The following is a 16,136-nucleotide window of genomic DNA, read 5'->3' on the forward strand; positions in this document are numbered from 1 at the left end:
TTGAGCGTTTGAATTTGTTTCAGAATTCACACCAATTACCTTAGATCTCAGCCGAAATAAAATTAACAAAATATATAATATTCTCATAGAGAAAACGTTATTGGACACATTTGGAACACGACAGCCGCCATCGAATTCCCCTTACCCCAGTGACCCCGACTGGAGTAAAGTGTTACACTTTGTACTATTGAAATCAGATCAAAACCTATCCTAGGGTAGACCTACCCCCTAGAATTAAATTCAGTGTACAACTCTGAAACCGTTGATTAACATAACATATCATGGCTGAGACCCACACAAGGTATATATACTACTGGTGCATAGTGCATACAATTCAAGATCTCCGAGGGTGGCTGTCCCCTGGGATTCCACCAACAGGTGTGTAATTGACCTGAAGGTTACAATGGATAAAAGGATTATTGTGACTTACTCGTCTACCTGTGCATGTGTATCATTATAATTTACAAAAAGAATATCTAAAAATCCCCATCTTCAACAATTACTAATGTACTATACTCGAGCAACAACCAAATATTTGCACATATAACTCTTTTAACATGTACTGATTATTGACAGCTCTCCATGTTCTAGAACTGATATATATATAATTTATAGAAGGGGAACAATATTATATTGTGACCCTTATCTTTGAAGATCTTGTGCTTATTTGAAGATCTCTGAAAGCCTTTCTCTCTGTTACCTATGGCATCTGTGATAAACACATTTGGAACTTACAGGCTGGTTAATTTAAAATAACATTCTGAAAATTTGTACCATTTTGCTTGTACTCCTGATCTATCGAGACTTTCTGCTTATCCAGTATTTCTCTATATTGCAATAACATAATTTATATAACATTTAACGATAATGTCCTCACTACTTTACTTGCAGCTATTTCTGTAAAGGATTCCCTCTTCGCATGTGCTGATTTAAGCCCTTAAATCACCTAAGGACAATTATAAATAACCATGCTAATGCAACATAATTGACATATCATAATACATTTCCTTTGTTTGTTATTGAGCTGTTAACTTCTCTCTATTCCCTTTACTTCATGAGAGTGAATTATCACTCTTAATTATGTGTTCACTAATATACTTTTCATTGCCCCCTACCCTTATTGGGAGTGGTGGGTGGGGAAATTTCTTTCCGATGTTTACTTGATGGAGAGACATTCATAATTGACTCACAAACTCAATCGCGCACTACATGTAGATGTTTACAAAATCGATGTCACCTATTGATCCCCATGCCAACACCACAACACACACAGCATGGAACTAGCATGACCATACCCCGATCGACAAACACAATAGGGATCGTCCATTTCTCGCCATGGGTAAATTTGTTTTCCTTTCGCTTTGCTCGTAAAACATTATTTTTAACTTTAAAATGACATCTTTTACCTGCTTCACATTCACCTAAGTTTTCACCTCAGCTTCACATCCAGAAGTGGACTTTGCTGAGTATCAGCGTATGTAGATGAAGACACCTTACTTGTTAAAATCAGATATAAAAATGTTTTATGAAGCAAAACAAGCTCAAATTTCTTTTCTTTAAATATTTTCTCATCTTCTTTCATTAAGCCAGCCATGAAGTGGTCGGTCTTGATGTGATGGGTCACATTTATTCAGCTGCCACAAGGTATCACACCATGTACATTGTACACATGTACAGGGTGTAACAATAAAATTTGTACAATTGCATTTTGACTTATCAGGAAAAAACTAAAAGAGTTACGACACAAATGTTATATGAATTAGAATCAGTAATATCTTGGCTAACAGAAGACGTTTAGTTGGTTTCTTTACTAGCTTGGATTCAAAAGTTATGTCCGATTAATTAAATCGTCCAGAAAAGCGTGTTGGGCCACTTTTGCCATGTTATCGTATATCAAGTTTGAACCGCGTAGATTGTGCTTTTCAGTGCATTGAACTGACACAAAAGAATTATAAGTGGTGTTTCTTCATATAATTAACATGAACTTAATAATAATATGATATTTCTTTAAAATCTATAAATGAAGTCATGAAATTTCTTTCAAATTATCTGATAAATAAAGTAATTTCTCATATCCCTGAGATATCATTGGTAAAACTGAGAACAGATTTTTCACTCATAAGTACAGAACAATAAAAAAAAAATTGAAATTAGGTTCAGCTGGGCTTCTCTAGCTGTTCTGGGGCGACCACTATTGCCAGCATTTCTGTCAACAAATTTTACATACTTCTCATAGTTATAATTATGTAATTGTATGCCTTGATGGAAGACGTGAGTTTGGAAAATGAGCTATAAACAATCTTATGGTTTCTGCTTGACTCCATGTGCTACCGAATGTCACAACCATAAAAATACGGTCTTCCAACATGAATTGGAGTTGAAGGTGTTGAGCTGCAGCCACGATTCTTAGTAAATGAGCTTAATATGTCAGTGCTTAGTTGTTACTTTCAAAAAGTCAAGGAAATATTATATTATGTAATCATTTCTACCACTTTGAATACCCCATTGTTTAAATCGACCTATCATAAGTGCACCGGCCAACTGGTCCATGGTTCAACTCTATTTAGTCACTTTTGTAACACTTAGACAAAAGTGGCCCAAGCGGTTTTAAGACTAGGTTACATAATTGGCTATATCTTCACTTGTATACCTACAATTTTATTGGAACAAAGCGTATCTGGTGGCTAAAGAAATTATCTTGATAGACATATAAATATCAAACCAAATAATAGGCGGCATACTTGTGTCATTCTATTTTCAAAATTGTACAAATTTTATTATTAGGCCCTTCACAATTAATTCTTAGTTTCCTGTTTCAAGTTTGAAAATGAAGGACGAGGTGACTTTTAATTATTAATTATTAATTATCTATTAATTATTAATTATCTATTACTTTCTTTATTTTGAAAATGTGATCGTGACTATTATCAACAGTCCATTTGGTCATTTTGACTAAGACTACGGATTTAATTATTTATCTTTATAATTGATTTTTTACATTAATATTAGTAGGGGACCCTACAATGTTCTTGTTTTATATTCATAATCAAAGTTGAGATGATCAAAACAGATATTAGCAAATAAAAGTAATTAAAAAGTCAATTAAAAGATGAAAATACCTAAATAAAAATAAGATAATTAAATATTTTTCCATTCTTGATTTTGGACGCGCGAGGGAAACAGGAAACTAAGGATCAATTGTAATTGGCCTTACACCCTGTATGACTTCCAACAACAACGGTGCCAGTATGACTACCCCAAATGTTGGTACTCCTTGCTTATTGAAGTAAGGTTTAAAAAAAGAAACTAAAAGAAAAAAGTTTGTTACGGTACCGGTCTATATTTTTATTAGGAGCAATTTTACAGCATTTCAGGTTTTTTCAATTTGAGAATCCAGAAAAATAATCTTTTCAAGCATATATCTATGGATGAAATCATTAGGCCCACGTGTACTGTAAGTGTATGGATTGTAGCCAATGAAAATCAAAATAGACGACAAGTTTCCTAAAACTAAGGAAATTATTTTTTTCAGGCACCTACATTTTATGTGTTGTTTTTTTTGTTCACTGTTATTTTAAAAATTCAACTTTCACAGTTTCACATGTCTATGTATATTTTGAATATGTTTGTGTTGTATCCTGGGTAGCAAGGGAGACATTGCTTGTCCCATAAAGAAGATATAAATAAAAAAAATAAAAATGGCCCAATCTTCGATGTAGATACTAGTATGTGTACTGTATTTAAGGGTAACATGCTTGGGCATGGAGTTGTGAAGTTTCACTTCCTTGTTTTTCTTCTACTTCTGTATTAAAAGTAAAATTTAATTTTTATTTAAAATCTTATCTTTCATGCCAGCGGTTCATTCTATGAAATATAATTGTATAATTTGATACTAATAATTAGACTGAATATCAGAAAATTGTGTATTCATGAAACAGTATTGCTACTGCAGGGAACCAAGGGAGAACAGTGCCAGTGCATTGATTGGTCACCCCAGGTTAAATAAGAAATAAATAAAAAATAAATAAATAAATAAATGTGAAGTAAAATTTGTACCCAATTATTTTATCTTTTATGTCAGAAAGTGTGTTTTCTTGAGAGAGTATAATTGCCACTGTGGCTTTCAAATGTTAACTTATCACACATAGGTGAATATTGCAGACATTGTACAGGAACAGGATTTCCTCTCACAGATACACCCTACATGTACATGTAGGCCCTACTTATAATCACAACTTTAAAGGTGCAGCTGTGGATGCAGCAATGAAAATAAAAGTACATTTAAAGGGGCACTTCATGATCCACAGCCTCATCCCCAAGGGTGAAAATAAGAGAGATTGAACGAGGGGCCACTTCAGCAACAACAAAATTTGACCCCTGGTTCACCAAGATTTGGAGTGAACCAGGGGCCACTTTGGATGAACCAGGGACCACTTACCCATTGAATTTGCCGAAATGCCGGACCTATATCTGCTGTACATGTAAGTGTTGTTGCCCAGTAGGTACCCACAGGCAGCGACAAAGATGTGCAACTATGGATGGTTTTTACCATAGGCGTACATAAATACCTTTATAATAGCATCTTACATGTAGAGTTTAAAGATCTGTTTCTTATTTTGATTTTTACAGGAGAAACTATCAAAGAGGTTCAAAGTACGTGGAATTCCAAATTTAGTGATTCTAGATAGTAGTACAGGCAAATTGATAACAGCGGATGGAAGAAACTGTGTTATGGAAGATCCAGAAGGGAAGCGCTTCCCATGGAGTCCTAAACCATTCCAAGGTAGGTACTTAAAGAAACGTTGGTGTCACATGACATTAGTACCAGGATAGAACTAGCCCCATTCTACAACCACGACACCCCTCAAATAGCATGAGTGGTCAGAGAACGTATGATACACTAGTCTCACTTCTTACGCCGCTGTTGAAGCCAGGCAAAAGTGCTACCGAACCATTGTCTTATAGGCCAATAGCACTGACATCAACCTTATGTAAGCTTATGGAAAGAATGGTTAACAAGAGGTTAATGTGGTTCCTTGAAGCTAAAAAGCTGCTGAGTAACGTGCAAAGTGGTTTTAGGCATGGGAGGCAAACCACTGACCATTTAGTCAGTTTAGAATCATCAATACAAAAAGGTTTTGCAAATAAGGAAAGTACAATTGCCATTTTTCTAGATATTCAGAAAGCATATGACATGATCTGGCGCAAAGGGGCCATTATCAAGCTGCAGATGTTAGGAGTTAGAGGTCGTATAGTGAGATGGATTGATAATTTCCTTAGTAACAGAATTATACAGGTCAGGGTGAATGGGGTCTTATCAAATGAATTCAATATAGAAAATGGAGTCCCTCAGGGAAGTGTTATTAGTCCACTGATTTTTAATGTATGTGTTAATGATCTCCCATCAATTTTGGAGGGGGTGCAGGTGTCACAATTTGCTGATGATGTGGCGGTTTGGAAGACAAATCGTAACATAAAGTATGCTACCAAAAAAGTTCAGGAGAGTTTGGATAACATTTCCAGCTGGTGTAAGAGATGGGGCTTTAAGATCTCAGTCCCGAAAACAGTGGGGTGTTCTTTACTCGTAAAAGAATTAAGGCTAATATTGAGGTGAAGCTTATGGGGTGGCAGTTAAATTTAAAGAGGTCACTAAGTTTCTTGGTTTAAATTTTGATGAAAAATTGACCTGGGTGAAACATGTGAATTATGTAACGGAGAGATGTCAAAAAGAATTAATTTGTTGAGATGTATTTCCTCAAATGAATGGGGAGCTGATGGGAAAATGCTGCTGAGTATATATAGGGCCATGATCAGACCTATTCTTGAATATGGATGCGAGGCATTTGCCTCAGCATCCCATGAATCTTTGAGGAAGCTTGATAGTATCCAGTATAAAGCACTTAAAATATGTGCAGGTGCAGTTTGCAGAACCTCATTAACTGTACTTCAAGTTGAGTGTGGGGAACCGCCCTGCATATGAGGCGTGATTTTTAGCAAATAACTATGCTATTGCAATAAGATGTTATGAAAACCATCCTAATGAAAAGTTGCTCACCGATTGTTGGCAAAAACATTATTTTTACACTGGGAGAGTGCGGCTTAAAAGGCAGCGTCTGCCTTTTGAGGTTCGGATACAAGAAATAAAATGGCAGATTTTTTCAAATAAACCCTCAACAATACCATATTGGGACTATAGAAATATACATATTTCAACAAATATTCACACAATGTTACACAAAGACATGGACGTTGCTGAAAAGCGAGAAATGGCTGTTAAGGAGATAAACTCACAATACTGTACGGCTTTGCATATATATACAGATGGGTCTGTCGAGTCTAGTGTTGGACATGTTGGATGTGGTTTTGTTGTTCCGTCATTCAAATATTCCAAGGGGTTTAGGCTTCCTCTGGTATTTCTATTTTTTCTGCTGAATTAGTGGCTATTTTGATGGCGTTGTTATGGATTGATGAAGTGAAACCATTGGATACTTGTATTTTAAGTGATTGTATGGGTGCTATTCTGGCAGTAAATACTTTTGATGCAGGTAATAAGATTATTGTAGAAATTCAAAGGCTGATTTTCTCTATTTATGATCAAGGGATGGCGGTATGCATTGTTTGGGTGCCGCACATTGTGGTTTGTTTGGAAATGAATGGGCTGATATGGTTGCGAAGAAAGCTTCTGTTAGAAAAATAGTTGATGTGCAACTTAAGTTGAATAAATCGGAGGTTAAACATATTTTGAAAAATAAACTCAAATTGGAATGGCAAAAGCACTGGAATACATACAATGCAAACAATACACTGAAACAAATCTGTCCAGAGGTATCATACAAAATGCACTACTGGTCGGCTAACAGAAAACAAGAGGTAACGTTACACAGACTGCGTTTTGGGGTATGCAGGTCCCTCAAACATTTTCTTTTCCTGGTAGGCAAGCACCCGAATGGTCGTTGTGAGGTCTGTCATGTGTTAGATACAGTTGAACATTTCTTATTAGGTTGTCGTAAGTATAGCAGGCAAAGGGCTGAACTAAGGGAAAAGGTTGAGAACTTGGGAGTTGTTTTTTCTTTGAAAGGGCTTTTAGGTGGATCAAGTCCACCAATAGGGGAGGTTTTGGAGTTTGTTGAGATTTGTGACTTGGCTCTGTGAGTCAAGATGCATCTTATGTACATAGTGTATAGTTCAGGTGTGGTAAGTGTACAGGAAATGTGTGGGTAAAAGGTTTATTTTTCACCTTTTACATTACAACATACATTATTGTTAAATAACAACTTAAATGTGTAGTAATGGTGATGTAATATTAAATGTTTGAAGACAATGCTGTAATTTGTATAAATCCTAACTCACTAGCTCCATGTGCTAGCTTGTTTTTTGTTATGGTTTTGTTTGAAGGTACTGGATGCTGGAGATTATGTAACTGGCGCAAATAGCCATAGTAGCTGAAGGCGCCATTAAACCCAAAGAAAGAAAGACACTAGTCTCAGTCGCAGCTGGTTTGTGCTTCTTCATCACTTAGAAACAACCCGTCTGGCAACAAACTGCTGATTGGATATGATGAATTTCCGTAAAAATATAAAAACTGGGGAATTTATAGGATGCAGAAACTTTGCAAGCGCAATGTGTACAATAATAGGACTAGACCCATCATGGAGGTGCCAATTGTCTGGTATCTCCTTTCATCCCATAGAAACCGCAGCGCGTATTTCTGTGCCTTGTGTGGATATGTACCACCGCATGGCTGTCAATCAACCACTATTGCAGCCGATTATCCCAAATGAAATTTGGGATAGCATTCCAGCCAATCAGAAAATGACATGCTTAGAGCTTGTCGCAAGGCGGTTTGTTTAGTGACAAAAGAGCATAAGTGGCTGGGACGGAGACTTGTGCTGCACCAGGAAGTTATTTCACATCAACAATCAACAAGGGCTGCAAGGTGTGACAAAGCTCACCTAAATGAAAGCTGTTGGTTTTGTGTAGGGTGGGAATTGTAGAGAGAGAGAAAATTCTGTGATTTATGTTCAATAACAGCAAACAAACAAAGAAAATTTGGAATTTTTTTGCACATTTTGCTGAGTTTTGAAACATTAAACATGGGATGTACTTACAGTATGGAAGTTACAAAAATGGAAGTATTTTGGTGACAGAGCCTATATAGGGTTCATTTAGTGACAGAATGCAAAAATTTATGGTATATTGAACAGCTCATTCAAAATAAAGCCTGTTCCAGTACATGTACCAGTAACACACTTAAAAGTTGGGTTATTCAGCAATATCACTAGTTGACTTGTTAAGAATTTACTTATTGCAAATGAAAAAGACATGAATATTTGTGTGTGTTAGGTGTAATTATTAAAAAACGATGAGTGACAACTATACAAATCTGTGGTCTTTTAGTGACAAATAACACAAATTGTAAAAAATTCTCACTCAGGGGACATTTAGAGACCTTTTGCATGTTTTGATGGCACTCCACACACATAATCATACATGTACTACAGACAAACATACAAATGTATCACCATGATCACTGGTAATGTCATTGTGGTGTAATTAGGTATGTGAACATTTCACCATACACAGAAACCTCAAGAATACTTCAGGCAACAAAGAAATTACCTCTCCTTGTAACCTGAAACCAGGTCAATTTTGTGAAGCGATATCTCATTAGATTTTCTATAATTCTATGGTACTGGCAGGAAATTTTGCAGGGGGGTCACTATCACACAAAAGTACTACCCACCCGCGTTCAACAACCTCTGAAATGTACCCTAAATGATGTATCGCAGGCAGTCAATTTTGTAACCCTAAATGGCGCAATACGGCAAAAAGTACACTAAATTGCATAAAATAACAACCTTTTCTTATAACTTTCAACATATCCTGCAGAAAATAAAGAGAAGCCATGGATCATGGACAAAAAATGCTACTTTTCTTAAACAAAACATTAACAGTCCAAGAGAACGCCAAATATGGATCAGGAGTATTACATAATAATACCCTGCTATGACAATAGCTGCACTAGGTTAATCGTATAATCTCCTTATGTGGTAGCATGGCTGGGCCAGGAAATCCACAAGGTCAGCCAATGTATGTACATGTATTCGGTACATGTGCCATATCTTTTACAATGGGTGATAAATTTCTGGTTTGTTTTATTTCAAAGCGCAACAGTCGATATTCTAAAGCTTGGTCCAAATCCAAGAGAAGAACCAACTCTAGTAATTTATGTGGTTTCAAATTATATCGGCCGTTGCCTTTTTGATAGAAATGGTGTTTGTTGATGTGCACAGTTTCCCATTAGATCATAACATGCTGTTGTACATCCAAGGTCAAAGGTCTTTTAATCCATATTTGGCGTTGTTCTGGGACTGATTAAATTAGGTTGATTTCAGGGTTATAGCTAGGCAAATTTTAGTGCCGGGTAAAATTTATATGAAATGGTAAAAAAATTGAAATTTTGATAAGAATTGCTCATTTTAATACTGATTGTTCATTGATTTTAAAACATTTGAGACTGGAGTGCCGGGTATTTGGGCTCAAAATTATCTTGAGTGCCGGGTGGAAATTAAGAGTGCCGGGCAGGGCCGCCCGGCACCGCCCAGCGTAGCTACAACCCTGGTTGATTTCACCATTCATTTTATCCTTTCAAGTCAAATCTAAACATCTCTGCTGCATTTGGCTGTCAGGTACCTATATGTGTTGTCTTTCCAAAAGCACCCCTTTTTGAAAAATAAAGTAACACCATTTTATGCTGAAAATTACCCCCATTTTGATGTTTTTTTGGATGTCACATAGCTAATGAGCCCCCCTCCAAATGTTTTGAATAATTAGGTACTCTAATCAATATAAAATCAACTTTCCACATCAGCCTACACTCTCACTTAAAATCCAGAGCTTCAGCAAAATTTTGCATGCAGGTACATAATAATGTTGTTGTTTGTTTACGTACATCATGATGAAGGCTTGTGGTATTTAGTAGCTCTCCACAGAAAAGCAAAGTGTTTCAAGCAATTCTGTAATATGATATTTGATTGGATTTGGTTGGCAAGAAGTGTATTTCTATAATCATATAGAGTATAATGCTTTAAGGTTGTACACAATCTTACTTGTTTAGTTGAGTGTTTGCTTTAAGGCATGACCTCTCAGTCCTGGTAGTAGGATTTATTTGTCAAAACCAGCTTATCAATTATCTCTATTTGCCAGCTTCAGTTTCATCCTGGACTTCTGTGTACTTTCAAAATATAAAAATTCAATTTCTTGTCATATTTTGATTAGAGTAAATGCAGGGAATAAAATGCTTTCTGGATTTGGTCATTAATTAATCCCCGTTTCATCATGGGAGGACAGGAGTGGGAGCCGCCCATTTATATCGCTTCACCCATTTTATCTTGTGTTTCAAGACAGTATTTTCCCATACACTTCTAGTGCCCGTTTCTATTCATCGTTATGTATTCTTCTCCCGTGCATTATTTTCGCGAACTACCCTTCACAGCCCAAATTATATAAACCTGCACGCTAAACAATGCATTATCTAAAACCTGCACGCTAAACAATAGATTCTAGATAATACGTGCACGCTCAAATACTAGAAATACTACTTTCACATAACCATAAAGTAGAGTTAGGTGGCGCTTTAGACACAGAGATCACATAACTATATAATTGTCTGTTCGATATATATACCAACAAAAAGTACGAATATACATTCTGTGGTGTTAAAATGGTATAGTTACAAACGGTGTTCTATAATAGTGTACAATTATCGAATAAGGTGCAACTTCGCTAGACTTGAGTCCAGTCCTCGTTCACGGAGTTTAGGATTAGGGTTTAGGGTTGGGATAGGGCAGTCTTGTAATAAGACTAGTAGAGTTGCACCCTTGCAAATATCATTGTCATAAATTATGATTAATGACCTCAAATAAATCAAACATCAAATGAGAATAATCGAGCTTCTATTAATTAAAAAGGGCCAAAAACAGGTGGATCATAATTATACAAGATGACACCATTGCAAAATATTCAGCATTTTACAAATGAAATACAATGACACACACTAGCGCATAATATCATGATCATGCTTTATAATACCATAGGCCTTCAAACACATGTGTTTGAAGGCCTATGATAATACTGAACAAATTGTTAAATCCCAATGTCGTGTGTTTTAATAATAAGTAGTTCAAATTATAGAGCTATAAAGTCCAGTTGATATTCACCGTAGTACTAGTCTGACATCTAAATCGATCGTTTCCAACTGGTTCAGTGCTCTCTGTGTTCGAAACCACGATATTAAATGATCACAACATAAAGTCAAGTCAATTAAACCATGCGTGAATAAGTTACCTAAGTATGACGTATGGCATAATCGATACCATTGATTACAGGGATTGATTTTCTTTACCAGTTAAATGCTACGTAGCTGGTCAATGTCCTGACGGTGTTTTTAAAATGTAAGATATTTTCCCTAATATTAAAACTAATATAATGAATGCTGCAATTAATATTGCCTATTGTTTTAATAGGCCTACACTCAAAGTGTATGACGGATAATGTACTCGTGCAAATGCATTCGTCAAGATAATTGCACTTGCCATGGAGTTATTGCATTTAGCTTCGAGCCTATCGGCTCTCAAGCTAAATGCAATAACTCCATGGCAAGTGCGATTATCTTGACGAATGCATTGCACTCAGTTCATTATCCTTATCATAACATCTTGTCCGTCAGTGAAATATGATAACATACTGGTTTGTATATTCAAATCAGAGCAGTTCGTCCCTGTTCAAATGAATAGTAACCAGCTCATGTTACAAGTTTTATCACATTGTGCACATCACAAAGAAGGTCAAGATCATGTTGCTTTTTGCTTTCACTTAATGTTAAATTTCTGCAGTACAGCCTTTCTCCAATACTGGTGACCTGTGCTTGTACTCTTGGAGTGTTTATTATGTTTATATTCATTGGAGCAAAACATAGGATGTTATCTCACATTTGTGTATTATGGTAATGATAATTAATTGAACACAGTACATTAGCAGGATAGCAACCATGATAGTTGGGCTCTTAGATTGGGAGGCTGCAGACGTCAAGACCTAAAGTACCAAAAATCAACTGCAAAATTGATTTATGCATACAAGTGCGAATTAATTATCTGTCATACACTTGGAACACATAAAATTTTAAAATCAGAATAATATACTCTATAATGTAGTACAAAATCTTTCAGAAATTTGAAGGTAATTTATTTTGAATTTCTTGAGTTTCCAAGAGCAATGTCACTCCACATTCAAGCTTCTTAGTTAATTGATTGAATACTCATTGTCTCTTTTCTGGTTTTCCTCTGGCGATCTTCCTTCCCTCCTACATGGTGTACCTCAAAGTATTGAGTATTAACGCACAGGCTTTATGTGGCTTCCAAACCACGAGACGCCGTGCATGTATACACTGCCTATACCTGCACGTACTAAGTAGTGTATGAGGCTGAGAAGAAATGTTATGATTATAGTCTTGCAAGGAACTGAACATAATTGCAAGAGTCCGGACCTTGTAGGAATATTTTGGGAGTGGAAGAGAATTCTCACCTAAGGCCTACAAGGCTTAAAGCCTCCCAGTTCGTTTTCGCTCAGCCATTAGTGCAGCACCTTAGACCACTCAGCCATCTTATTCTCAATTATTTGACTGTGCAAATTTGACTGTCAGCAGTGGGCTTGCGATCTGATATATTGCTTGCTTAATAATGTCATGCATACAACTCTGGCATTTGGCTTTATACCATGTTTTTCTTTTAAGTTGTGAAATAGATGTTTCTTGAATTGAATTGGTATGTTGATTTTGTGTTTTACAGAAATCTTCACTGGTAGCATACTACAGCACGATGACACAGAAATAACTACAGAGAGTCTAAAAGGGAACATCCTTGGCCTTTATTTCTCAGCTCACTGGGTAGGTACAAAATATCATACACTATGGACCACAATGACCTCATCCCAATTGCATAGTTCAATAACCTTAATTAAACAATCATATTACCACAAAATTTGACCTTTTTGTATCCAAATTTGCAAAGGTCATTCAATAGATGTACCAAATGTATTAGGGTTAAAGAACTGTGCCCTGATAAATGAGCATGTTGTGGATCCTAGTGATAGCATCAGGGCCCCCAAAATTGCCTTGTGCAGTGTGCATCTTCCATTTTAGCCGAAAAACACCATGTTTTGGACCAAAATGGGGTACAAATATTCCAATTTTTTTGCGCTTAGTGCGCACTGCCCGTTGTATAGCAAATTTCAGCTTCAATTTGTGCTGAAATAGTCTAAAATTGACTTTTTTTTTTCGCGCGCTTCGTGCGCAGATGACCTAGTGGAATCTTAAACTTAGCCACTTGAATGCACATGCTTTCCTCACAGTGCGTTTGGGGGCCTCCAAATTTTGACCTGGCCCAGGGCCCCCAAAAAGGTAAATCCGGCCCTGGATAGCATGGTCAAAGCACTGAAAAGGTCCAGTACTTAAACCTACAGACGAAGTCTGCATAATTATGTAGATCATGGACTCTTAGGTAAGATAACTCTAATGAGATCGATGGTTATGTAACTCATGCTCACACAGCAACAAATCTTGAGATATAGACAATCTTAAGATTTTATTATAAACTCATATGTGACCCGCTCTAACAAAACCAGGAATAAGTCACATTTTTGACATTTATTGATTTGAATACAAATGTAAGACAATAAGCTTTAAAATGATACCAAAATTATATAAATACTTTTCAAGATATGGATAGTTTTGTTTATGATACCTTGGTATATTTGCCAAATTGCTATTCTGAGTAATGGGCCAATTTGTTTCCTGCCTTAGGCAAGATTGAATAGGGATTATCATAGTTCAACTGTTATTTATAGATTAAATAAACCTCTTTTCAATAAGTATTTTCAAGGATTTGAAAGTCCACTTGGTCCCACAGTCAAATACCATATGGGAATGTCATTTTTAAAGGCCTATAACCTGAGACGAATCAGCTATAACTCAAAAACATGTCTGGCGACTTGTTCCAGGTTTTGTTGGAGCTGGTCGCATATAAAAAAAATTGTACGATTTTATCAAACCAGGGAAGTGCAATATCAAACTTAGTCAAGATTTGAGTTCTGGAATTTAAAAAGATAATGTACACTAGTACTGCCATCACAACAAAACATCTCTAAATTATGGTCAGGTTAAATGTGTGTGAGCATCACTGAAGACAAAATGTTTTCACAGATGGTGCAATGCTCATGTCTCACCATGTACCATTCATACTAGTATAATTACTACCAATTTGCAAAACAAGACCTGCATGCTGTAAATTAGAAACGATATGAGACCCTGTGAAGTGAGCGCTATTAAAGCCATAAATTATTCAGTTCTTCAATAAGTGAGTTAGACTAATATTCATACTCCACGTCTATTCTTGTCCTAATTGTGATATATAATATCGTAGGATGTCTCAGTCAGCCCAGGGTTGCCAGTCCTGTGGTTTGATACATTTCTAGCCCAAAATAGTGTGTTTTCATGATGTTCTATTCAGTTCCATTGTGAGTTTATATGATGACCAATTGTAAGTTGCACCCAATATTTAGACTTGTTTTATTCTTTGTAATTTTGATATACATATACAATATTGAAGGATGGCTCAATCAATTCCAGGGTTGTCATGTTTGTGATTTGATGTATTTGTAGCCCAATTGGGTGCTTTCATGCTGTTCATGTGAGAAGTGTGCAAGCAAATTCTTCTCCAAATCGTATCCTGTGATAGAAAAAGAACCATCATTTTAAATGCCAAACAGAAATTTTGTATCAAATGCCAGTCTTATCCGCAAATTATGATAAAACAAAGTTCTGTTTGTTTTAAGAAATACTGGCAATTCTAGTCACATGAAGCATGAGCTGCTTGATAACTGTAACTTGCAAAATAAATTTTGGTTATGGTAATTTTTGTCCTGCAACTTGCCTCAATTTAAATGCAAATATCATACCAATTTTTTTCTGTAGTTTTATTTAATTTAGTATGATACTAAGTCTGTATTCATTCCATTAAATGCCCAGTGCCCTTAAAAGTTATTTTTGGGTGCTATTTTTTGTATTGTTTACATAAATGCATATGTAAACAAGAATTGTCTTTAAAAAAAAGACAACAACACCATTATGAAGATCATATTTCATATTTACCCAATCAAATAGGGTACATTGTTCAATACTCTGCATGTATAAATTATGCCCATATCATAGGCCCTACACACTTTATTTGTCATCTGATTTTCATTGTTAAAAAGACAAAATGTATGTATTATTCGTGGATTATTTCATTAATTAGATTTTCAATAATTGAATAATTAACAAATAATAAAATTATTTATTTATTTTACTATATATTTCTTGTTTGTATTATTGAATGTTTATTTTTGTTTTTTGGGTGTTTTTTTTGGTTTTCATGTTTTTTTGTCTGTGAAACCAACTAATATATTATAGTGAAAGAATTTATCATAAATTATCCTACCCATTCACTTCTCAAAAATATTAGACCTTCCTAGATTTGTGATTATGCTTATTATAGTTTGAATGTGCAGTGCGATACGGCATCTCAAAGTCAAAGAGCACACTAGTGTCTTGAGGGGCATGATCTAATATTACATCATCATAATGCCAGAAGATCAAAATTAGTCCTGTAACTTACTCTGGATTTAAGCTTGGAAAGAAAAGGCAGGCTGTTGGACCACTTTCTATCTCTACAGCTAAAACAAAATAAGGGTACTTCACTTGCTATATAAATGCAAGAAAAGCCAGGTTGGGGTCGTCTTTCAATTCTTTCTGGGATTTGTTAGATTGGTCAGGTCAGTTTCAAATCATAAAATAGATGCTTCGGATGTGCAGAGATTTTATTTGTTCTTTGACACAAATTCTGTACAATTGCCATTGGTCAACAAAAAGTGAGATTTCAGCACTATGTGTGTGCTGATTTTGTCAATGAATAAAATCTCGTAACATTATTTGCAGGTAGTCAAAGGTTTTTTGGAAACCATCCAAATCATGAAGCCTGTCAGTAATTGGGCATGCAATGTACCATATTTGAACCAACATTTTTGACACTGACCTGATAGTT

General features: G+C 35.7%; 1 protein-coding gene across 1 annotated transcript in view; it reads left to right on the plus strand.

Moving 5' to 3' along the window:
• Positions 1–16,136, plus strand: part of LOC140136082 (nucleoredoxin-like) — a 37,264-nt gene that overhangs the window by 1,733 nt on the left and 19,395 nt on the right. The window contains exons 2-3 of the mRNA XM_072157789.1: positions 4,630–4,783; positions 12,846–12,943. Of these exons, the coding sequence (XP_072013890.1) occupies positions 4,630–4,783; positions 12,846–12,943 (252 nt within the window). The remainder of the gene's footprint in view (positions 1–4,629; positions 4,784–12,845; positions 12,944–16,136) is intronic.

Source organism: Amphiura filiformis, chromosome 16 (genome assembly GCF_039555335.1).
Source record: "Amphiura filiformis chromosome 16, Afil_fr2py, whole genome shotgun sequence".
Taxonomy (NCBI): Eukaryota; Metazoa; Echinodermata; class Ophiuroidea; order Amphilepidida; family Amphiuridae; genus Amphiura; species Amphiura filiformis.